The 24,107-nt window shown below is 46.8% G+C and overlaps 1 protein-coding gene across 2 annotated transcripts in view; it reads left to right on the plus strand.

Annotated features, from left to right (window-relative positions):
• The window catches only part of LOC141273719 (pulmonary surfactant-associated protein D-like), a 143,450-nt gene that overhangs the window by 65,025 nt on the left and 54,318 nt on the right, over positions 1-24,107 (plus strand). For both annotated transcript variants that reach the window (XM_073685992.1, XM_073685993.1), the window contains one exon: positions 12,828-12,896. In XM_073685992.1, the coding sequence (XP_073542093.1) occupies positions 12,828-12,896 (69 nt within the window). The remainder of the gene's footprint in view (positions 1-12,827; positions 12,897-24,107) is intronic.

Genomic DNA, 24,107 nt, shown 5'->3' on the forward strand with positions numbered 1-24,107 from the left:
TCATCCTTACCTTTCCATGGCTCCCACGACAGCTTCAGCTCTGCTACATCGAGATGACAGGCTGGACCGCAGCAGAACGCTGCCATCCATCCTGTCATCCCGCAGACACTGAGAAGCGCAGGCATACTTCCACTCCTCAGTGTCTGGCTGTGACGGCATCCAGATGAGCCGAGGTCATGTCCAATGAACTCCGCTCACTTCATGTACGTCACTGACAGCGTGGGAAAATTCTCCTGCACTCAGCACTTCAGCGTGAGAATTTTCCCACGCTGTCAGTGACGTGCATGAGGTGAGCTGAGTTCATTGGACATGACCTCACCTCATGTATGTCACTGACAGCGTGGGAGAATTCTCACGCTGAAGCGCTGAGTGCAGGAGAATTTTCCCACGCTGTCAGTGACGTGCATGAGGTGAGCTGAGTTCATTGGACATGAACTCGGCTCATCTGGATGACGTCACAGAGAGACACTGAGGAGCGCAAGCATGCCTGCGCTTCTCAGTGTCTGCGGGATGACAGGCTGGATGGCAGCTTTCTGCTGCGGTCCAGCCTGTCATCTCGATGTAGCAGAGCTGGAGCTGTCCTGGGAACCATCGAAAGGTAAGGATGAGGTTGCTTTATTATTTTTCTTTTATTGCAGGAGATCGTTGGCTTCAGCTGGAATGGGCGTGATGGTAAGTATGGTTTAATTTAGAACAATAAAGAATTGTGTCTTTATTTCAATTAAAGGACTTTACTCTGGGTGTTTGTGTTTTCTTTTAACTTTGACTATGGGGTTAGTAATGGGGGTGTCTTATAGACGCCTCTCCATTACTAACCTGGGCTTGATGTCAGCTGGCATTATAAGCTGACATCAACCCCAACCCTATTACCCCCTGCCACCGCACCAGGGCAGCGTGGAAGAGCGAGGCTAAGTGCCAGAATTGGCGCATCCTATGGATGCGCCATATCTGGGGCGGCTGACGGCTGGTGTTTCTAGCCTGGGAGGGGGCCAATATTCATGGCACCCTTCCTGGGCTATTAATATCAGCCCCCAGCTGTCTGCCTAGCCTGTGCTAGCTATTAAATTAGGGGGGACCCCACGTCATTTTTTTTGGGGGGTCCCCCATTTTAATAGCTAGTAAAGGCTAGGTATTCAGCTGGGGGCTGATATTAGTAGCCTGGGAAGCTCCGTGGGTATTACCCCCTTCCCAGGCTTCAAACATTTGCCCCAGCTGTCTGCTTAACCTCCGCTAGAGCCTAAAATTAAGGGGAACCCCACGCCAATTTTTTTTTAAATAAATCCTTTATTTTAACACTAAATGACAAGTACAGTAATCAACACTGTCACTGTACTTCATATATATGTGACTGACATGTTTCTATCTATCTAATCTATGTGTGATTCTCTATTCCTTCTATTCTAAATTGTCGGGTACAGATGCTGAATTGCCGGCCGGCTTTCTTAAAGAGACGGTGCATGAAAACACTATTATTTTTTTAAATAAATCCTTTACACTAAATGACAAGTTCTGTAAGCAACACTGTCACTGTACTTCTTATATATGTGACTGACATGTTTCTATCTATCTAATCTATGTGTGAAGCTCTATTCTGTCTGTTATAAATTGTCGGGTACAGATGCTGAATTGCCGGCCGGCTTTTTTAAAGAGACGGTGCACGAAAACACTAATATTTTTTTTAATAAATCCTTTACACTAAATGACAAGTACAGTAAGCAACACTGTCACTGTACTTCATATATATGTGACTGACATGTTTCTATCTATCTAATCTATGTGTGAAGCTCTATTCTTTCTGTTGTAAATTGTCGGGTACCGGTGAATGCCGCTGATGAATTGCCGGCTTTTCATGTCATTCTACATTATTCTTAGTTGTTTTACTTCATGTAGAATTAACCTACAAGGAAAGAAAGGGTTTATTTTCATTCCGATATTTGTGTCCCATTGACTTGCATTGGTTTCCGGTATCGGAATCGGCGATATCCGATACTTTTTGGGTATCGGCCCGATCCAATCCGATACGATATTTCCTGATATCGGAAGGTATCGCTCAACACTAGTCCATGCTACTCAATATATAAAAATTGTTTATTTAAACAAATAGATAAAATTATCACACATAGTGTGGGTAACAGTGAAGAATAAACCCAGTATCATGGCCAGGAATTGTCACGTAAGGTGTGGGAAAGTCTTAGTGCAACACAAAGGGAAGAGGGAAAGGGAGCCCAGACTCTAGGGAAAGGGGGGAGTGGAGACCTCCTAGGCTGGTCTAGTGTCACCCTGTCTCCCCTAACGACCCTATATTGGCTTTTCACCAATCGCCGTATACGTGCCTTGCCCTGTCTTTATCCGGCGTATGACTAAGGCTAGGGAAAGGAGGAGATGAGCACTAGTTGATCCCCACTGAACACTAAAGACAACAAGGGAGGACAAACAGGGGGAAATTTCTTAGCTTTACATGACTCCAGACAAATGCACACACATCCTCAAGCTCCAGAGAGGAAGAAGTACTGCTCTTGCTAAAGTCTTCACAAGGAGTAATGAATATCGCCGGCACCTCCGTCTGCAACACAGCAGATATTTATACAGCCAGACCAGGGTGTTAATTAGCCAGAGGAAGGTAGCCTCTGGGTCCTAGAGACAGGCTCTAAGAAGATGTCTGTAATGCCAAACGTAGAGATCTCCTGGAGCACACTGCAGGGCGACTGTCTGTCACTTCTGACACGCCCGTGACAGGAATTCCACCAATCACAGAATGTTTATGATAATGAGTCAAGCAAAAACTTGTAAAGGGCTCCCATTGCTTAATAGGGGGAACGTGGTCAGAGGGTATGGCTATGTGCACACGGTGCATTTTTGGTGCGTTTTCGCTGCTTTTTTACTCGCGGAAATGGCCCAAAAACGCTAGGTAATCCATGTGCCAGCTAGTGCAATGGCAATCCTGAAGTGCTGTGCACATGAGCATAAATTTTCCTGTCAGGATTCTAATTGCTGCATTGAGTCACTGCAATTTTGTGGGTATAATTGAGCTATACAAGTATACAAGTTGTATATATACAAGTTAAGATGATTAACTGGAACTCCTTTGATATTAGAGTATATTTCTGGTGGCAGGACATGCCAGTTAACACTTGTGCCTGCCTAATTCTTTAGGTAGCATGTGCCTTTTAATGAATTATGTGCATTGTGCCCCAGTGAGCTCGTTCATTGAAATGTTTGACCCAAGTGCAAAGTACATTTTAATCAACAGATCTTGGAATAATAATAAGTTCCATAATTAGATGTATTAAAAAAATGTTCTCCTTGTAGCGTGGGTCTAGAAGTGTGACCAACCAGTAATTAGTGTTGGCCAAAAATGCGAGGGTCACGGGACAGGCAGCGGAACATAAAGTCAGCCTTGTGTGCCAGACTGCCAACAGTCAAGACTTCCCTTTCCTGACCAAGAGGACGACTGTCCATGCTTTTCTTCTCTTCATCCTCCTCCTGGTCCTCCTCCTTGTTCTCCCTTCCCTCAGGCCATCCACGCTGAACAGCCGGTATGAATGTTGTGTGGGTAGTACCGTCTGTAGCGCAGGTAACCAGCTCCTGTTCCTCCTCTTCCTTCTCAATATCATCCAATCCACGTTGAGATGAGATGAGAGTGGGCTGTGTAGCATCATCCTGTATAGTTCCTTGCCCAATCTCATCGTGCTCCGCCTGCAATGCCTCCCCTTTAATGGTGAGCAGTGATCGTTTCAGTAGAAAGAGAAGCAGGATGGTGACACTAATTATGGCATCATCACTGCTCACCATCTTAATAGAGACCTCAAAGTTTTGAAGGATGACACAGATGTTTGACATCCATGCCCACTCATCAGCTCTTATGTGAGGAGGCTGACCAACGAGTGTGTTGAAGCTGGTACTCAAAAACTGCCCTCTTCTGCTCGCAAATCCTTCCCAACATGTACAATGTTGAGTTTCAACGTATCGTAACATCGCACACCAGTCAGTGAGCTGGAAGTTGCCAATGCTGCTGAAGCACAGTGAGGGCGGCGGAAGTTGTAGCTGACTTTCTGAAATGGGCACACACGTCGCATACTTTCACAAGCAGCTCAGGCAGATCTGGTTAGGTTTTAAGAAACCACTGAACCACTAGGTTGAGCACATGGGCCAGGCATGGTACTTGTGTGAGGTTACCAAGCCTCAAAATCCCCACCAGGTTCCGGCCATTGTCACACATGACCATGCCTGGCAGTAGGCTCAGTGGTGAGAGCCACAGATGTGCCTGCTCTGTTACAGCTTTCAACAACTCGGCAGTGGTGTGCAGTTTGTCACCTAAGTATATTAGCTTCAGCACAGCCTGTTTCCGCTTGGTCGAGGCAGTGCTGCAGTGCTTCCAGCTTCCTACTGATGTGGTCATTTCGGAGATGGACACTGAAGAGGAGGAGGAGGCGCAGGAGCTGTAGAATGTGAGGGCAACTCTGATTGACCCAGGGCCTAAAAGGCAACATTTCCAGTGCAAGCAGTCGAGAAATGTGGCAGTTTAGTATTGTGGCCTGTGGGTGGCTGGCTGCGTATTTGCGCTTGCGTTTAAAGGACTGGGGTAAGAACAACTGAACGCTGCTATGGGACAAGGACGTGGACACTGGTGGTGATGGTTGCAAGTGTACAACGACAGGTGCAGGGTGGGAGACATCTTCGCCTGCGCCATAGGCGGGGGTTATGGCGTGCACACACAACAGCGGAACAGGCAGTGGTGTCATCCTGGCGTTCGGCTCAACTAGTTCGATGCTTTGCTATCATGTGCCTGAGCATGCTGGTGGTAGTCAGGCTGGTAGTTTTGCTGCCCCTGCTGATGCTGGCATGGCAGATGTTGCAAATGGCCTTTTTGGTGTTAACTAGACAGTCTTTAAAAAAGAGCCATACTCGGGAAGACCTAACAGTTGGACTGGCAACTTCCCTCGTGTTGGTATTCTAGGGAACAGTTGCCACCTTGTATCTGTGGCCATCCCACTGCTTCTTCCTGCCTGCTGTGGTGCAACAGCTCCCTCTCCTTTGTGCTGCTGTCCTCACTATGCATGTCACCTTGTCGGGTTGGGTCAGTGAGTTCATCGTCCACCACCTCGTCTTCCATGTACTCACCCTGGGCCTCCTCCTGACTTGATGGCAATTGTGTCTCATCATCATCCACCTCTTTTGACAGTAAATACATTTTCCCACCGTCACCTTCATGTAACTGTGGCTGCTCAAATATTTTTGCATCGCTACATGCGATCTTCTCATGCTCCGCTTCAAGCTGGCGGGGCAGAGACCTGAATCTATAAATGGAAAAGTGAAAAGCTCTTCGGAGTATCCAAGTGTGGGATCACTTGTCTCCGGGCACTCGGCATGGTGGGTAGAAGGAGGATCAGGGTGAGGAATATGTGGTTCAGACTCACGGCTACTGAGACTGGACCGTAGGAAAGACAGGGTGGTGGCAGTGGCAAACTGACTGGAAGCATTATCTGCTATCTAACCAGCAACCTTTTCTCACAGTCGCAGTCTCTCCAGCATATGCAAGGTGAAATTCCATCTTTTTGGTTTGTCGCATATTATTATTATTTATTATTATAGCACCATTTATTCCATGGCGCTTTACATGTGAAAAAGGGGTATACATAGCAAAAACAATTACAATAATCTTGAACACAATGTGACAGCGACTGGTACAGGGGGCACGAGGACCCTGCCCGCGAGGGCTCACAATCTACAAGGGATGGGTGAGGATACAGTAGGTGAGGGTAGAGTTGGTCTTGCAGCGGTATCGTGGAGCGGTGGTTACAGCAGGTTGTAGGCTTGTCGGAAGAGGTGGGTCTTCAGGCTCCTTTTGAAGGTTTCCACGGTCGACGAGAGTCTGATGTGTTGGGGTAGAAAGTTCCAGAGTAGGGGGGATGCATGGGAGAAATCTTGTATGCGATTGTGGGAGGAGGAGATAAGAGGGGAGTAGAGAAGGAGATCTTGTCAGGATCGGAGGTTGCGTGCGGGTATGTAACGGGAGACTAGGTCAGAGATATATGGAGGAGACAGGTTGTGAATGGCTTTTTATGCCATGGTTAGGGTTTTGAACTGGAGTCTCTGAGCAATGGTGAGCCAGTGAAGAGATTGACAGAGAGGACAGGCCGGGGAATAGTGGGGAGACAGGTGGATTAGTCGGGCAGCAGAGTTTAGGATGGATTGGAGGGGTGCGAGAGTGTTGGAAGGGAGGCCACAGAGCAGGAGGTTGCAATAGTCAAGGCGGGAGATGATGAGGGCGTGCACTAGTGTTTTTGCAGATTCATGCTTGAGGAATCCGGGAGATATTTTTGAGTTGGAGTTGGCAGGAAGTGGAAAGGGCTTGGATATGTGGTTTGAAGGAGAGATCAGAGTGCAGGGTTACCCCAAGGCAGCGAGCTTGAGTGACTGGGGAGAGTTGGCAGCCATTGACGTTGATAGATAGGTCAGTTGGGGGGGTTGAATGAGATGGCGGAAAGATGATGAATTCTGTTTTGTCCATGTTAAGTTTTAAAAATCTAGCAGAGATGAAGGATGAAATAGCAGACAGACATTGTGGGATTTTGGTTAGTAAGGAGGTGATATTGGGTCCAGATAGGTAGATCTGTGTGTCATCAGCATAGAGGTGATAATGAAAGCCATGAGACTCTATGAGCTGTCCCAGGCCTAAGGTGTAGATGGAGAAGAGTAGGGGTCCTAGAACTGAACCTTGGGGGACACCGACAGATAGGGGGCGAGATGAGGAGGTGGTGTGTGAGTGGGAGACTGAATGTCTGGTCTGTTAGGTATGAGGAGATCCAAGATATGGCCAAGTCTGTGATGCCGAGAGATGAGAGAGTTTGTAGTAAGAGGGAATGGTCCACTGTGTCAAAGGCAGATGACCGGTCTAGGAGGAGGAGGACAGAGTAGTGTCGCTTGGATTTGGCGGTTAGTAGGTCATTGGTGACTTTAGTCAGTGCAGTTTCAGTAGAATGGTGCTGTCAGAAACCAGATTGTAGGCGGTCGAAGAGGGAGCAGGAGGAGAGGTGGGAGGACAACTCAGAATGGACGTGTTGTTCCAGTAGTTTTGAGGCATAGGGGAGAAGTGATATGGGGCGATAGCTAGTCAGAGAGGATGAGTCAAGGGAGGGCTTTTTGAGGATGGGTGTGATTGAGGCATGTTTGAAGCATGAGGGGAAGATACTAGTTGTTAGTGACAGGTTGAAGAGGTGGGCTAGGGGTGGGATGAAGATAGTGGTAAGGTTTGGGATGAGGTGGGACGGGATTTGGTCAAGCTTACAGGTAGTGAGGTGTGATTTGGAGAGTAAAGAGGAAAGTTGATCTTCCGTAATGGTGGAGAAGGTGGTTTTGGAGGAGGAGGGTTGAGTAGGTGTGGGGAGGGGCTGTGGTGGCTTTATGCAAAAGCTTTGTCTGATGGTGTCAATCTTCTGCTTGAAGTATGAGGCAAAGTCTTCAGCTGAAATAAGAGGAGAGGGAGGAGGCACTGGGGGATGAAAGAGAGAATTAAAGGTGTTGAATAGTTGTTTGGGATTGTGAGACAGGGAGGATATGAGAGATGCAAAGTATGTTTGTTTTGCTGCAGTGAGTGTGGATTTGATGGTAGTGAGGGACTGTTTTAATGCGATGAAGTGCTCATTGGAGTGGGACCTTTTCCATCTACGCTCAGCAACCCTGGAGGTCCGTCGCAGTTCTTTAGTTAGGCTGGTGTGCCAGGGTTGTCTGATTGTGCGAGTTTTGGTATGTGTAAGTGGGCGACCGAATCGAGAGCAGCAGCTGTTGTGGTGTTGTATAAAGTGGCAGCAACATCTGCATCATGTAAGGAGCTAATGTCTGTAAGAGGGAGAAGGGATTCAGAGAGTGAGTGTAAGTCAAGGTGTTTGAGATTTCTGTGAGGGTATGCAAGTTTGTGGAGTGGAGATTGTTGCCCTGGAGAGGAGAGGGTAGAGAATGTAAGTAGAATGTGGTCAGAGAGAGGGAGAGGTGAGTTAGAGAGGTTAGATAGGGAACAGAGGTGGGTGAAGATGAGGTCAAGTGTGTGGCCCTCTTTGTGGGTGGGTGTGGAAGACCACTGAGTAAGACTGAAGGAGGAAGTGAGGGATAGAAGCTTAGAGGCAGCTGAGAGGGAAGTGTCAATGGGGATGTTAAAGTCGCCCATGAGGATATTGGGGATGTCAACGGAGAGGAAATGAAGTAGCCAAGTGGTGAAGTGGTCAAAGAAAGTGGTGGTTGATCCTGGGGGGCAGTAAATGACAGCCAGTTGGAGGTTGGAGGGGGAGTAGATGCGCACGCAGTGCACTTCAAATGAGGAGAGAGTAATGAAGGGCGGCAGAGGGATATGGGTGAAAGAGCAGCTATCTGAGAGGAGGAAACCTATTCCTCCACCATGCTTGCCGGTGGGGCGGGGGGTATGGGAGAGGTGGAATCCGCCGTACAAAAGTGCAGCAGGAGAGGCCGTGTCAGAGGGGGTGAGCCAGGTTTCAGTGATGCAGAGGAAGGAAAGCTTGTTAGTGATGAAGAGGTCATGAATGTAGGAAAGTTTGTTGCAGACGGAGCGAGCGTTCCATAGAGCTCCTGTTAGAGGGACTGGGGAAGCAGAGGCTGGGCGAATGGGTATAAGGTTAGAAGGGTTACGAGAGTTTGGGATAGATCGAAGGTAGGAGGTGGAAGTAATTGTAGGGATGTGGTGAGAAGGGCCGGGATGTGGAGAGATGTCGCCGGCAGTGAGGAGAAGCAGAGAAAGCGTTAGTAGGTGAGAGCAGGAGAGGGCATGAGGTGGCTGTCTGTGTTTGAAGACAAAGGTTTGTATGTTGAGGAATAGCTCTGAGGAGGAGGTGAGATGGGTGGGGAGAATGGAGGGAGAGATGAAGAGTTCCTTACTAGGTGTAGGGATTAGGGGTGGTTGGAAAATGTGAAGGATTAAGGGGATGAGAGTGAAAACAAAGACAAACGTTGTTTACCGTGACTTAGTATCCAGTTACCTTCAGTTCCCTTCAGGTTCAATTCAGGATTAATTCATATTTCTCACATTTCAGCAATGGCCACACTTAAGGTGATGGACACAGATTAAAGTCTAACAGACTCCTAGTTCACAAAATTTGGGCTACAGAATGCATTCAGCTGTGAACCAGAGTGGAGTGGTCTGTGCTCATCAGTCAAAGGCTAAGTAAATAAGGTCATAAATGAAAGTGGGGGGTAGCTGATGTAACTTGGAGAACATACCATTAGTAAATAGGAGCAGAGAGGTATAGAGAAGTCTGCATGGAAGTCAGGATGGGAAAGCTGAGTCACGTACCATTAGTAAATAGGAGCAGAGAGGTATAGAGAAGTCTGCATGGAAGTCAGGATGGGAAAGCTGAGTCACGTACCTGTAAGAGGAATGGATAAACAGAGATGCTGATTAGACTGCGGTGGTGGCAGGTAAGGTACAGTCTGCATGCATCATATTATTCAGGATTAAATCATATTTCTCACACTTCAGCAATGGACCAAGCAAGAGATGTGCGTCAAACTGGCTAGTCCCAGAGCTGCTACGAGATTTTGCAAGTGATCATACACCACCAGGTCGGGCTTGAGGTTCTTCGGCTCCAACGACTCCTGTTTATCCACGTCCACATATTGGGCTATGGGACATGGGCTAGAACGCCTTCCACCTCTGTCTCAGCCCCTACCATATTTACCCATTGGGCAGTTATGGAGATGCACATTTGCTTTGGTAAGCAATATGTGTGCGCAGGGCAGAGATGGCATGCTTGGAAAAGTAGTGGTATTTGGGAACAATGTACTGTGGGACATCCACCGCCATCAGTTTTTTTAAAACTGTCCATATTCATCAGCCGGAATGACAGCATTTCAAAGGTCAGTAATTTTGAAATGCTGTTATTCAGGACCATGACTAGTGGGTGGATAGGTGGGTATTTTCTATTTCTCTCGAGGGTTTGGAGGATGGAGAGCTGAACACTCCCATGGGATGGTATGGAGATGCTCAGTGGCACTAGTGGTGATGATGGTGGTGGTGCTGTCACATTCTCTCTTTGCGGGGAGACAGGTGGCCCTGCTAATTGTGAGCGGGAGGTAGAGGCCAAGTCCGCATCAGAAGAGAGAGCAGAAGGAGGCTCATATCTGTCATGCATTTTAAGGTGTGTACTCCACTGCGGCTCATGATTGGAATTCAGATGTCTTGTCATGAAGGTGGTGCTCAGGTTCAGAACATTTATGCCTCGCTTCAGGCTCTGATGGCACAGTGTGCAAACCACCCTTGCCTTGTCATCTGCATATTGCCTGAAGAAATGTCACACCAACGAGCTCCTTTGAGCTGGCTTTGGTGTTTTCATTTTTTCTGCGTGGTGGAGAGTAGCAGCTGACGTACGCGCTAGGGGCCGCCCATTGAGCTTTTGCACCCTGCTCCCTCTTTTGCTGTGCTGCTTGGGCAGCATGACCACCTTCTCTTCCTCAGAACTGCGCACATCACTAGGATGACCTCCACTCCATATGGGGTCTAGGACCTCACTAGCCCTCCCACATACTCATCTTCCAACCTAACAAATGGTTGTGCATCAGTGCACTCAGTCTCTTCCACTTCTGTGCCAGAGCCAGGTGGATGGGCCACAGAACCCCAGCCAGCGGACTCATCAAAAAGCAGAAGAGATTGCTGTATGATTTGGGGCTCAGACTGCTTGGGTGATTTGCAGGGGGGTGAGGTGGAAGCTGAGTGACCATGGCCATCATGTGCCAGCTCTGCACTTTCTGCAGGGTATCAGGTGGAAGATAATGCGAAGGAACTGGAAGTACTCTCAGCCATCCAATCTAACACTGCCTCGACATCTTGTGGCCTTACCATTCGTGTAATAGTACTCAGTCCCGTGAAATGACGCAGAACGTCCTCTTACCTGCATGCACCAGAGGAAAGGGTTTAATTTGGGCACGTAACATGCACAGAACAACCATGTCCTCTCTCTGCAGCAGCTACATCACCAGCAGCAGCTACACCAGCACCACCGTGGCCACATCCATGTCCTATATTTCTTGCTTTCCTCATTTTTGGAAGTAGATTTTCTGCACACTATTCGCACAGTAGGCAGAGTATAATTTTTTTTAGGCCCACTACTCACACAGACAAGTCTGCAGAGTAAAATTATTTTTTAGGCCCACAACTGGCACAGGCACTGCTGCAGAGTATAGCTATTATTTAGGCACACTACTCCTACAGAAACGGTTGCAGAGTATAGTTATTTTTTGGGCACACTATTTGTACAGACACGGCTGCCGAGTATAATTATTTTTTAGGCCCACAACTGATACAGACACAGCGGCAGAGTATAATTATTTTTTAGGCACCCTACTTGTACAGACGGTTGCTATTTTTTAGGCACACTGCTCCTACAGAAATGGTTGCAGAGTATAATTATTGTTTAGGCCCACTACTCATGCAGACATGGTTGCAGAGTACACAGAGGATTTTTGACATAGTACCCCCACAGACACGGGTGCAGAGTACATACAGAGGCTTAAAAGCTCAGAACTCCCACAGATATAAGTAAAGAGTACACACAGCGACTTTTTCACACAGTACTCCCACTGAGGCTCGTGCAGAGTACACACAGTGACTTAAAGGCAGAGTACTCCCACAGATATGGGTGCAGAGTACACACAGCGGCTTTTTCACACAGTACTCCCACTGAGAAGCAAGCAGTGCGCACACACAAAGTATAATACTGCCCCTCATTCCAGCTGTATCCTTTCTCTACACTAATCAGAGGCTGCACCCATGATCCAACATTTACACAAGCCATGTCATGTGGTGCACCGGCACATCACAGCCACGTCAATACTTGGCATGGCTGTGATGGCTCCAGAAGTGCCCACAGCTTAAACGCTTGTTGATTGGCTTCACTACAGCCTTTCAACAAACTTTATTCGGCATCCGAACCTGGACAGTAAACCGGACATTAGATTCCGGTACAAACCCCCGAACTTTACAGTTCAGGTTTGCTCATTCCTAGTGATGACAAATGATAGGTTATGAATAGATGGAGAATATAAACATTACTAATGAGGCGGATGAGTATTTTTACCAGCCAGGGATGGAAGTTTATTTCTTCGTGGAAGCCAAGTATTAACAAACTAGGAATGTGTATACATGTGTATACATTTTCCAAATGGAAACTTCTTTCAAATGAAAAAATAAATGGGCTTTAGAAATCAATTCAGAAAGAGTTGGAGGATTGGGTTGTTTCCGATGTGATGGAATAAGATGATTAGTAGTAGCTCACCTGCTATCGCTTCTTCATTTAGCAAATTGCACAGCTCTTTATTTTCCCAAAACAGGAAATTGTTGCACTCGACTGTATAAATAGGCCACGGATTCTTCTGTTTGCACCTTCTGTCTATAAACAACAGCATTGCATTCCAAAAGAGATACATATTAGACTTCATTCATTTTAGGTAACCCAAAAATTCTAACTATCATGCTATATAGTTTATTCATGTATATAATTATTTTAACATTATTGTTTAGAATTAATTATATTAATTAATAGTAATTGAAACAAATACTGCTGCATATAGCATTGTATTTCTTTTAATTGTAAAGGAGAAGTATCAACTAGAAAAGACGTTTCCCCCAGATATGACTTCTCAAACGTGTAACTAATTTGACTCCTGATATGTGTCAATTTATTATATTTTTAAATCTTTTCTCCATACCCATAAGTCATAGAATATATATTTAAAAGTTGTTTCATGTAAACTTTTGGTAAACATTTACTGCAATAACTTTAGAAGTACGATTAACCGTTATTATGGAATTTCTTTTATATCAGCACATGAAATAAGTCTAATGGATGAAAGAATAATGAAACTACAGTTAAACCTTGCAACACTTAGGAAAGGTTAGTAAAGAAAATTTTCATTTTCAAGTTTCTTTATTGTAAATTGTTCTATGTAGAGATTTTTAAGAATGTGGACAACATATGTAGAATTAATACCCAGAAGAGATAAAATTAGATCTTTAATGTTTAATGATTTTACTTTTTTTAGTTTTTGACTCTCCTCATTTTAGCCCCATTTTCTTTACTACTTGTATGAGGCTTTGTATTATGTGGGACAATTTTTTTTTAAAAAAATATTGCTGTTCTATGGTACATGTACATTAAAGAGTAATTTAAATAATTTTTCTTTGCAATACAAATATAGAAAAAAACAAATTTTGGTTCAGTTTTTTTTTGTTATATCTTTTACTGTCCACATTTCATACATGTAACACAATGTATTTTATATTAAAAATATATATTCTTGTCTTTGGGACTTTTTTTTCTGCTGATGTTTTACACATTTTTATTTTTGGGATATTTTTGAAAGTTGTATTATGAACTACGTGCAGAAACTATATCCCACCTTAAAGGACTAATTTAGGTTTAAAATGTTTTTTTTCAGTAGATATCCTCTATATCAAATTAACAAAATGAGTCTTAACACCATGTCACTACAGTGCTGTTTCTTTACTGCTGCCTTAGCTCTTTTTTGAATAAGCTGCAGAATTTGTTATGAATAAAGCACACGAACACTGCAAACAATCACTTGTCTCAGTAGAGATGCCAATATATATGGCATGAAACTGCTGAGTCCAGTGATTATATTTTAATGTCATTATTATAATTATACTAGATCCATTGTTAATTAAAACTATAGACCAATTTCATTTTAATCCCTTCCCGCCAAAACCTGTTTTCACGTTCCTGACCAGGTACAATTCTTTAATTCTGGCATGTATCACTCTATAACCCTCTATGGCTAAGTGCACACGTTGAGTATTTGGTACATTTTTTTACCTCAGTATTTGTAAGCCAAGAGTGGGTAAAAAATGCAGGATTGGTGCACGTGTTTCTATTCGGGCTCATACCCATATGTGAAAAAAAAACAACTCCGATATGGACAAGTGTCATGCGATTTTCATGTGAGTGCTATGCAATTTTCTCATTTAGCATCCGTAAAACATCCGTATGACATCCGTATGCAATAGTGTTATATGAGAGGGGGGATATGTTTTGCTACGGCTGCTTGCCTTAGTGAACTGAACCTACAACTATTCTCCAGCATGTTATATGGTGGGGGGTTAATTCACCATAGTAAAGGGAGTGGTTTTGTGCGAATGACATAGAGATGGGAGGAAAGTCATTCACCATACCTCCACCTCCGGTTGTGGCTGAGCAAGGTTAAATGCTGAGTCACTGTTTTTTTTCTGTGGTTGTGAGTATGTGCTCCTCAGTGTATCTGCAGGATGGCAGGATGGATGGTCGCATCCAGCTACTATACAGCCTGCCATTCAGATGTAGCAGAGCTGGACCCATTGCTGGCACATGGATTATATTCTTCACATCGGAAAGTGGAGGATGAGGTTGGTTTATTATTTTATTTTTATTACAGGTGACATGGGATTCAGGGGAATGGGTGTAATGGTAAGTAGGGTTTAATTAAGAACTATTAAGGAGTTTGTGTATTTATTTCAAATAAAATATTTCATTCTTGGTGTCGGTGTTTTTATGTAACATTTCACTTTCACTATGGGATTACTAATGAGGGCGTCTTATACACGCCTCTCCATTACTAACCTGGGCTTGACGTCAGCTGGCATTCTAAGCTAATATCAACCCCAGCACCCATAACCCCACTTGCTACCACCATAGGGCAATGAGAAGAGCGGAGGCTAAGTGCCAGATTTGGCGCATCTTATGGATGGGCCATTTCTGGGGTGGCTGGGGGCTGGTGTTTGTAGTCTGGGAGGGGGCCAATATTCATGGCCCCTTCCTAGGCTATTAATATTAGCCCCCAGCTGTCTGCCTAGCCTTTGCTTGCTGCTAAAATAGGGGGACCCCACATCAATTTTTTTTTTTAGGGTTCCTTATTTTCATAGCCAGTAAAGGCTAAGTATACAGCTTGGGACTGATATTAGTAATCTAGGAAGCTCCATGGGTATTACCCCCTTCCCAGGCTGCAAATATCTGGCCAAGCTGCCAAATTAACCTCTGCTAGAGAATAAAATTATAGGGGACCCCACGCCCATTTTGTACAAAAAAAAAGCTTTAATTAAGTTTCTTAAACAAAAAAAATTGTAATGTTTGGTTTTATTAAACAAAAAACAGAGAAACATTTTGAGAAACAAAAGCATTTACTGAATACAAGAGAACATGTCATTGTTTCAAAAAAATATATATATTTGCATGTTGCAAAGGAGGACAACAAAAATAGAACCTAACATAAATCTAATAATAAAACATTATAAATTATGATATTTGGGGGGCGACATAATATGCGTACCTGAGCTGGGGGTTGGGAAAGGTGAGGGAGCACATATGGGAATTGAGACATGGGGGGTTCCAGACGGCGGGGGAGTAAAGGGTGGTAACAACGCTGGGTCCGGAGTGGCAGGGTGAGGTGTTCTGTTAGTATCCCAACATTGCTGAATTACATTTGTCCCAGGTGATTCAAATGATGGCACATTTTTGATATTTGATTTTGTATTGGCCTCGGATTCGTGGTATGGCAAAAAAAAATGGACCAGGACTTTGAGGAGGATGTGGTGGGGAAAAATGGACCAGGACTTGGAGGAGGATGTGGTGGGGAAGAATATGGTCCAGCATTTGGAGGAGGATGTGGCAGAGAAGAACATAGTCCAGCACTTGGAGGAAGCTGTAGGGGAGCACAAAAAGGGGATGGCCTTGGAAGAGGCTATAGGGGAACAAAAAATGTGGTCGGCCTTGGAAGAGGTTGCGGCGGAGCAGAATGAAGAAGGTGCATGTGACGAGGCTGGGCCTGTAGAGTCTGGCACCCAGGAGCAAGAGGCTGAGGTAGGGCAGTTTGCAAGGCTGCCTGCCCTTGTGTTGTGGCCAATGGTTGTATCTGATTTCCAATAGAAAGTTGCCACATTTCCAGAAAATCAAATACAATCATTGGCGTGTTTGGAGGGTTGGCAGCACTAATGACAATTTGGATAGCTGCCCTGGTCCTCAGCCTCACGTGAAAGGAACCTTCTCCATATATTGGGCCAGACTTCTACAAAACCCCTCCTCACCTTCCTCAGCCACAACATCCTCGTGGTTGTTTGTTTTGGGGTTCTTGTGGACCCTTCTTCGCCGGCTTAAATCACAAAGGCTCATGGGTGGCTATGGGGAACTGTCCTGAGAAACACTTGGACTGCTGTTTCCAAGTGACTGGTCCTCAGTAGTGTTGAGCCACCCCCGTAGTGTTCGAGTTCGGTTCGGTTCGTCGAACACCCGTGTGTTCGCCGAACTGTTCGTCGAACTGTTCGTCGAACACCTTCGAACACCGTTAAAACCAATGGCAGGCAAACAAAAACACATAGAAACACATAGAAAACACCTTCAAAGGTGTCCAAAAGCTGACAAACTGCTCAGAAGACACAACTAACACATGGAAAAGTGACAAGTACATATAGTCATGCGAAAAGAAAAGAGGTGGAGGAGTAAAAGGAGGGGGAGACACAGATATAGGCATGTCATGCCCTTCTAAAATCCAAAAAGTGAGAAGCCGAGACGGCCAGTCCGCTCCTGCCCGTGCCACCTCCGTGTCGCCGGGTTTGTGCCAGAGCCGCGGTGAACCCTGACGGCCAGCCCCCCTCTCCCAATACTGGTGCCTGTCCGCTGGTGGGTCGAGAGAGCCCCCCTGTGGTGGAGGCAGCTCTAAGCTTTTTAATTTAAATTGTCCCTCTAATTTGAATGAATACACTTTAAATCCATTTACAAGGATCTATTGGAGGGCAAGTCTCATGCCAGCAGCCGCGTAATTCCAGCTCCAGTAGCGTCCACTAAAGCTGCTGCAGTTAAAAAGCTTTTATAAGGATCGAGCTCGGCTGTCCACCGCAAGGCATCCTAGTGCCAGTCCCAGCCCCTATGCCTTGGGGTGCCTCCTGATGCTCTTCACTAAGTATCCCGTGGTCCCGAAGCATTTCCTTTGAAAAAATGAAGTGTCCAAACTACAGGTGGTGCAGCTTGCTTAACAGCCGGGATAATCCGCTGACTAGCAGACACTGCTACTAGGCACAAAGTATTTCCTGGGCTAGATGCAGTTAAAAATTTGTAAGTAGATACTCTCGTTGGATGCTGAGAAAGCATTCCATAGAGTCTCCTGGCACGCCATATATGATTCTCTTAAAAAGCTTGGGGTAGGGGTCTAGGGGACCCTTTTATAGCCAAAATCACGGCCCTGTATCACAATACGTCACCTAGGCTGAAGATAAATGGAACTGTAGCACCGAGGGCTCGGTTGCTACAGACGTATTGCACCTCACCCAGAGGTGTGATATCTCACTCTCAGATAAGGATGGAGTGTGGATCAGGACCCGACACCTGCATGCATTACACCACATTGCCGTGGGGCAGGGCGACCAATATGCCCCTGAGATGGGCACGACAGTCCCTGTCCCTGGCTGGAGTGGGGGGAGGGAACACTGAGGAAGGGGAACCCTGCAGTGCAGGAGCAGGTTGGAAGCAGTTCCTGGGTGCATTGAGAAGGGAGTATAAAAGGTGGGCACCATCTTAGTTCAGTGCAGAGAAGTCTGAGCAGAAGTGGCAGGGAGCAGGGGCTCTGCATGAGCTCTGCTCCGGAGGCGGGCCTAGTAACAGAGGCCCAGGCCTGCAAGAGGGAGAAGGAAGGAAGAGGAGCGGAGAAGGCTCCAGGAACGAGGAATGAAGGGATCCCAGGGGTGCGGACGGGCGAGTCGCCACCGCACGCCCGAATCCACCTGCGTGGAGGGGTCAGGCCAAAGGGGGAGACCGGTCCCCGAACTAGTGGAGGCAGGAAACGACCCTCAGCTAGAAACCGGAGGCTCTGACATTTTATGTGGCGCAGCCCCTTGCTCCACCCGCTAGGAAGGCACCACATAGGGTCAGGGAAACTGGCGCCAAGTTTACCAAGAGGAGGCCCGAGGCAGCCGGACAGAAGTGTTGGTAAGAAAGGCCAGACAAAGGACACACAAAGGGGGTCCTGTGAAGCGCTCCAAAGTTATCTGGGAGTTGTCTGAGCCCCTCACCTGGTGAGCACAGTACGACGTGGGCAGCCGTTACCTGCAGACGTGGTCTGGATAATAAGAACTGTGAGTAAAGGCCCTGAACTGCATCACTGACTCCGTGTCGTTACTGCTGCTGCCCTGCACCATCACCCCCATCCTCCGCATACACTGCCCTGAGGCTATACTCCTCCCGTGGGGAGTTATGCTACGCTCTGCTGCACCCACAACACCAGCCTTAGCGGTCTGCCCTGTAGCGGCGGTTCACTCTGACCGCAATCCACGGGTGGCGTAGTCGGACATTTAAACATCAAAACCACATAAATAGTTCCGCCACTGGTTTGACCGCCCTGAGCCACGGAACCGGATCGCCGCCACGAAGACTACAACCACCAGCATCCACCAAAAAGTGTCCGGCTCCGGGTGTCCCAAGGCCCAGGGGGTGCGTCAGAACATTTTCATCACCTTTCACAATCACCAATGGGACAAGGCAGGGATGTCCTCTGTCCCCTCTCTTATACATCCTAGTGACGGAGCACCTGCTCTCATCAATTCGCCATAACCCCAATATTAGGTGGATTGAGGTGGGAGGCACCGAGTACAAGTGCTCTCTATTTGCTGATGATGTCCTAGTATATATCACTCAATCACATATATCCATCCCTGCTGTTATGGCTGAAATAGATCACTTTGTTACATGGTAAAATTTTAAAATCAATGCAGCGAAGTCTGAGGCCCTCGATGTCTCCCTCCCTAAATCCATATAGGATTCCATCCAGTCCAACTTTCCCTTTGCCTGGCCCTCACAGGGTATCAAATACTTAGGAATTCCTATTCATAGAGACCTCTCCCATCTATGTTATCTTAATTTTGGGCCCTTTATTGAACAATTCCATACAGACCACGGTTGGCAAGTTAGAACTGTAAGATTCACTACGTGAACCACTGGTGTTTTGTGGAAAAGCACATGTACACCGCGTTCCAAATTATTATGCAAAAAGTGTTTAGGAGTGATAAGGGAAGAATTTGTTTGTTTGTCAGTTAAACTCATTGATGGTGATGTGTGTCAGGGCTCTTTATATCACTGTAAGCAATTGCAGACACCTGTGCTAATTAGTTTGGCAGGTGTGTCCAATGAAAGGCAAGACTACTTAAGAAGGCTCTCTCACATTATTAAGCAGCCTACATTTTCTGCCAAAATGGGAAAGAAAAAGGATGTGTCGGCTGCTGAGAAGCAACAAATTGTGGAGTGTTTAGGTCAAGGCATGACTACAATCAACATTGTGCGATGATCAGGATGAAGTGTCTTGGCAATCAAGAAGTATGTAGCTGATTCACAGTACACACGTGTGCGTGCTGATAAGGGCAAATTGAGGACTCTTTCCTACAGGCAATTACGTCAGGTTGAAACAGCAGCGGCAAAAAAGCCTTGTCATAGCAGCAGACAAGTTTTTGAAGCTGCTTGTGCCTCCAACGTCCCCCGAACAACAAGATGCAGGGTCCTTCAGAGGTTTGCAGCTGTGCATATGCCATCCTGTCGACCTCCTCTATCCACTTCACACAAGCAGAAACGGCTCCAGTGGGCCAAACATTACATGAAGACTGATTTCAAAACTGTTTTGTTCACGGATGAGTGCCGTGCAGCGCTCGATGGTCCAGATGAATGGAGTGGAGGATGGCTGGTTGATGGACACCCCACGCAAACACGGCTACAGCGCCAACAAGGAGGAGGTGGAGTAATGTTTTGGGCTGGAATCATGGGGAGAGAGATTGTCGGCCCCTTTAGGATCCCTGAAGGCGCTAAAGATGAACTCCATAATGTATGTGGATTTTCTCAAACAGCACTTCCTGCCATGGTTCAAGAAGAAGAACCGTGTATTTCACAGCAAGATCATTTTTCTGCATGATAATGCACCATCTCATGCTGCACATAAAACATCTGCATCTCTGGCTGATATGGGCATAAAAGGGGACAAACTTATGGTGTGACCCCCATGCTCCCCTGACCTCTACCCCATTCAGAACCTTTGGAGCATCATTAAAAGGAGTGTCTATGATGGCGGGAGGCAGTTCACATCTAAGCAACAGCTCTGGGAGGGTATTCTGTCCTCATGCAAAACAATTGAAGCAGAAACCATCCAAAACCTGACAAATTCAATGGACGAGAGAGTTCAGAAGCTCCTTTCGAACAAGGGGTCCTATGTGAAAATGTAACATCACCTAGAATAAAGTTTTGAGTTGAAAACTGTTTGATTTCAGTTTCTAACAACCTGCTAATGCTTATAATTTCAAAAATGACCATTTTTTTGGTCTTTATTAAAATGAAAAGGTTGATCGAAAAGTTTGGGGGATCTAAGAGTGTGGCAACCCAGTAGTCATGATTACTTCGAATTCTGACAATATGAGGGTCATGCTGCAGGTAGTGCAGCAAGAAGGCACTTATGTGTCTTGCGCATCTCGGAGCCCCAAAATTATTTTCCGGGCTAGATGCAGCTAAAAATTATTTTTAATTTTAAATCTGGTGAAGCTTATTATAGATGGCCTAATAGGATCAGTGCTGCACACTGCTACAAAGCCCAAATTATTTTCCAGTCAAGATACAGATAAACATGATTAGTAATTTGAAAGCTTAAAACGGTTGGTAGGGTGATTTTAACCAATCATCAAGCTTTTACTCTCCCCAGGATGACACAGGGGTAGAAAAGTCGTTTCGGATCCATGATTTGTTCATCTTTATGAACGTGAGTCTGTCTACATTATCAGTGGAGAGCCGCGTGCGCTTATCTGTCAGCACACCACCAGCAGCGCTGAACACACGTTCAGACAGAACGCTGGCTGCGGGGCATGACAAGATCTCCAAGGCGTAAGTGGCTAGCTCCGGCCATTTATCCAGATTGGAAGCCCAAAAAGAGCAAGGGTCCAGTGACACAGTCGTGGCTTCAATGTTTACTTGGAGATACTCCTGTACCATCGTCTCTAGGCGTTGACTATGTGTCAGACTTCTTGTCTCCTGTGGCCTTGCAAAGGATGGGCTAAAAAAGTGGTGAAATGATTCCGCAAAATTGATGTTACCAGCAGATACTGTGGTTCTGTTACGGTTTGAGTGCTGAACACTTGACGGTCCCACGGTTGGCAAGTTGGAACTGTGAGATTCACTACGTGCACCACTGGTATTTTGTGGAAAAGCACATGTAAGATTCTGCAACAGTCTCTGCTGATACTCCTGCATGCGTGCATCCCTTTCTATGGCAGGAATAATTTCTGCAAATTTACTTTTGTACCGGGGATCTAACAGTGTGGCAACCCAGTAGTCAGGATTATTTCTAATTCTCACAATTCGAGGGTCATGTTGCAGGTAGTGCAGCAAGAAGGCACTCATGTGTGTTGCGCATCCAGGAGCACCAAGTCCCTGTTGTGTTGGTGGCGAGGTAGCAATCATGCTTCCTTCCTCTGTCCTCTCCCCCCAACCTCGCACAACAGAAATGTGATCAAGGTCTCCCTCATCTGATGAGTCTTCCATCAGTTCGTCCTCCACTTCTTCCTGGGCTCCTGCACCTTCCTCACTAGTTTGGCTGCTACCATGCGCCCTGGTAAAATCATCTCCCCCACCCTCACATGCCTGCCGCCTTGGTGCTGCCGACCGTCTGGACCTTGCAGATGTTAGCCCTTCCGCATACAACTCCTCCTCCTCTACTTCCTCCACCTCCTCTTGTGCCACCACCTGACTCCGAATTCTGTTTAACATGTGCTCCAGCATGTAAATCACCGGAATAGTCATGCTGATAATGGCATCGTCAGCACTAAACATCTTCGTCGCCATTTCAAAACTGTGCAGAAGGGTGCATAGGTTCCTGATCTGAGACCACTCCTCCAGCGTGATTTGCCCCACCTCTGAATCTCGTTGGCCCAGGCTATACGTCAGAACGTATTGCACCAGGGCTTGTCGGTGCTGCCACAGTCGCTGCAACATGTGCAGAGTTGAATTCCACCGGGTAGGCACATCGCATTTTAGCCGGTGAAGTGGCAGGCCCAACGACTTCTGTAGAGATGTAAGTCGCTGAGCTGCGGGATGCGAACGGCGGAAGTGAGCACACAGCGACCGTGCCCTCTGCAGAAGGCCATCTAGTCTGGGATAGTGGGCTAAAAATTGCTGGACAACCAGGTTCAACACGTGAGCCATACAAGGCACGTGTGTGACATTGCCGCGGCGAAGGGCCGCACCCAGGTTTGCAGCATTGTCGCACACGGCCTTCCCTGGTTTCAGGTCCAGTGGAGACAACCATTCATGAAATTGGTTCTCCAGAGCTGACCACAACTCCTCAGCTGTGTGACTCACATTTCCCAGACATTTCAATGTAAAAACCGCCTGATGACGTTGAGCCCTACTGCCAGCATAGTAAGGAGGTGTGCAGGATCCCTTCTGCGCAGTTAGAAAGCTTGTGGCATGACCAGACAGGCTTTGGGTGCAGGTGGAAGACCGAGAGGAGGTTGAGGAGGCAGAAGCAGTGGAGGAACTTTGACATAAAGAGGATTGACGCACAACTCGTGGGGACGGCAAGACTTGGACAGCAGCCCCTTGTCCTGCTGTCACCATAGTTACCCAGTGCCCAGTCAGCGACATGTAACGCCCCTGTCCATGCCTACTCGTCCAAGTGTCTGTGGTGAAATGCACCCTGTCACACACAGAGTTTCTCAAAGAAGCGGTGATGTTGTGTGCGACATGCTGGTGGAGCGCAGGCACACCTTTCTTTGAGAAGTAGTGCCGACTGGGCATCTGGTACTGGGGCACTGCGACGGACATAAGGTCTCGAAAATCCTCTGTGTCCACCAGGCGGAAAGGCAGCATTTCTGTAGCCAAGAGCTTGCAGATGGTGAAATTCAACCTCTTAGCTTTCTCATGGCTAGGAGGAAATGGTCTTTTACTTGTCCACATCTGAGGGACCGAGGGCTGGCTATTGTGCTTAGACGGGGTTGATAAGGGTGTCCCCGGCAAACTGCCGGTCTGTGAGGAAGATGCAGGCGGACATGTTAGGTTGCCTTGATCCAAAGGTGGTGCTATCGATGTCGGACAGCGCTCAACACCAGCTGGTGTTACCACCTCCAAAGAAAATGATGACCTGCCAATCACGCTGGCTGTTGCGGGTAAAGAGGTGGCAGGTCTGCGCCCCAAAACAGGTGTGACTGCTGTCCCCCCAGTCACAGAGGATGAAGAGGCCGCGGATGCACAAGATATGGCAGACGGTGATTGGCCCGGCCGGCTAGGCCGCATTGTAGCACACTGAGCTTCCCACTGCAACTTATGCTTCATGTCCATGTGCCGGTTCATGCATGAAGTACTCAAACTATGTATTTTTTGGCCTCTACTTAGCTTTTGCTGACAAATGTTACAGATAACACGAGTTGGGTCATCTTTATCGATCTGAAAAAATGCCCAGGCTATGCAAGGCTTAGCACTCATGCGACCTGAAGAGCCACCACGACTTGTGGTGAGAGGCAGAGTTGTGTTTGAGGATGCAGTTGTTGACGTGCTTCCAGTACTACGTCTCTGTCCAGGAAGGCGCAACCTGACCTCGTCGTCACTAGCATCTTCCTCCACCTCCTCTGCTGACCTCATCTCTTGGCTGACTGTGGGTTGACAGTAAGTGGGATCTCCGACCTCATCATCATCACCCTGTGCGTTATCACACCCGTCGTCCTCAGAGCCAACCTGTTCCTGCCCTGACAAAAAACTAAAGTTGTCGCTCCAATCAGGTATTTGAGTCTTATCATCGTCTTCCTCATTGTCTCCACCAACAGGAGTTACAGTTTGGGAATGAGGGTCTACATTATGGTCAGAACCTTCTGCGTCTGGTCCTGGATCCGACTCATAAAGATTCTGGGCATCAGTGCAGATCATTTCCTCGTCTGGATTCACAGAAGCGCTGGAGTCGACCTCTGATTCCCAGGCTATAGTATGAGTAAACAGCTCTGCAGACTCAACCATCTGTTCTACCTCATACTCAGACGGGCAGCTGGAGATTTGGGAGCTGTGAGGAAGCAAGTGCGATTTGGGTGACACCTTTGAGGACTGGAGTATTTG

Source organism: Phyllobates terribilis, unplaced genomic scaffold, assembly GCF_046119375.1.
Source record: "Phyllobates terribilis strain yellow unplaced genomic scaffold, ASM4611937v1 Scaffold_5__5_contigs__length_657084704, whole genome shotgun sequence".
In the NCBI taxonomy this organism is placed as follows: Eukaryota; Metazoa; Chordata; class Amphibia; order Anura; family Dendrobatidae; genus Phyllobates; species Phyllobates terribilis.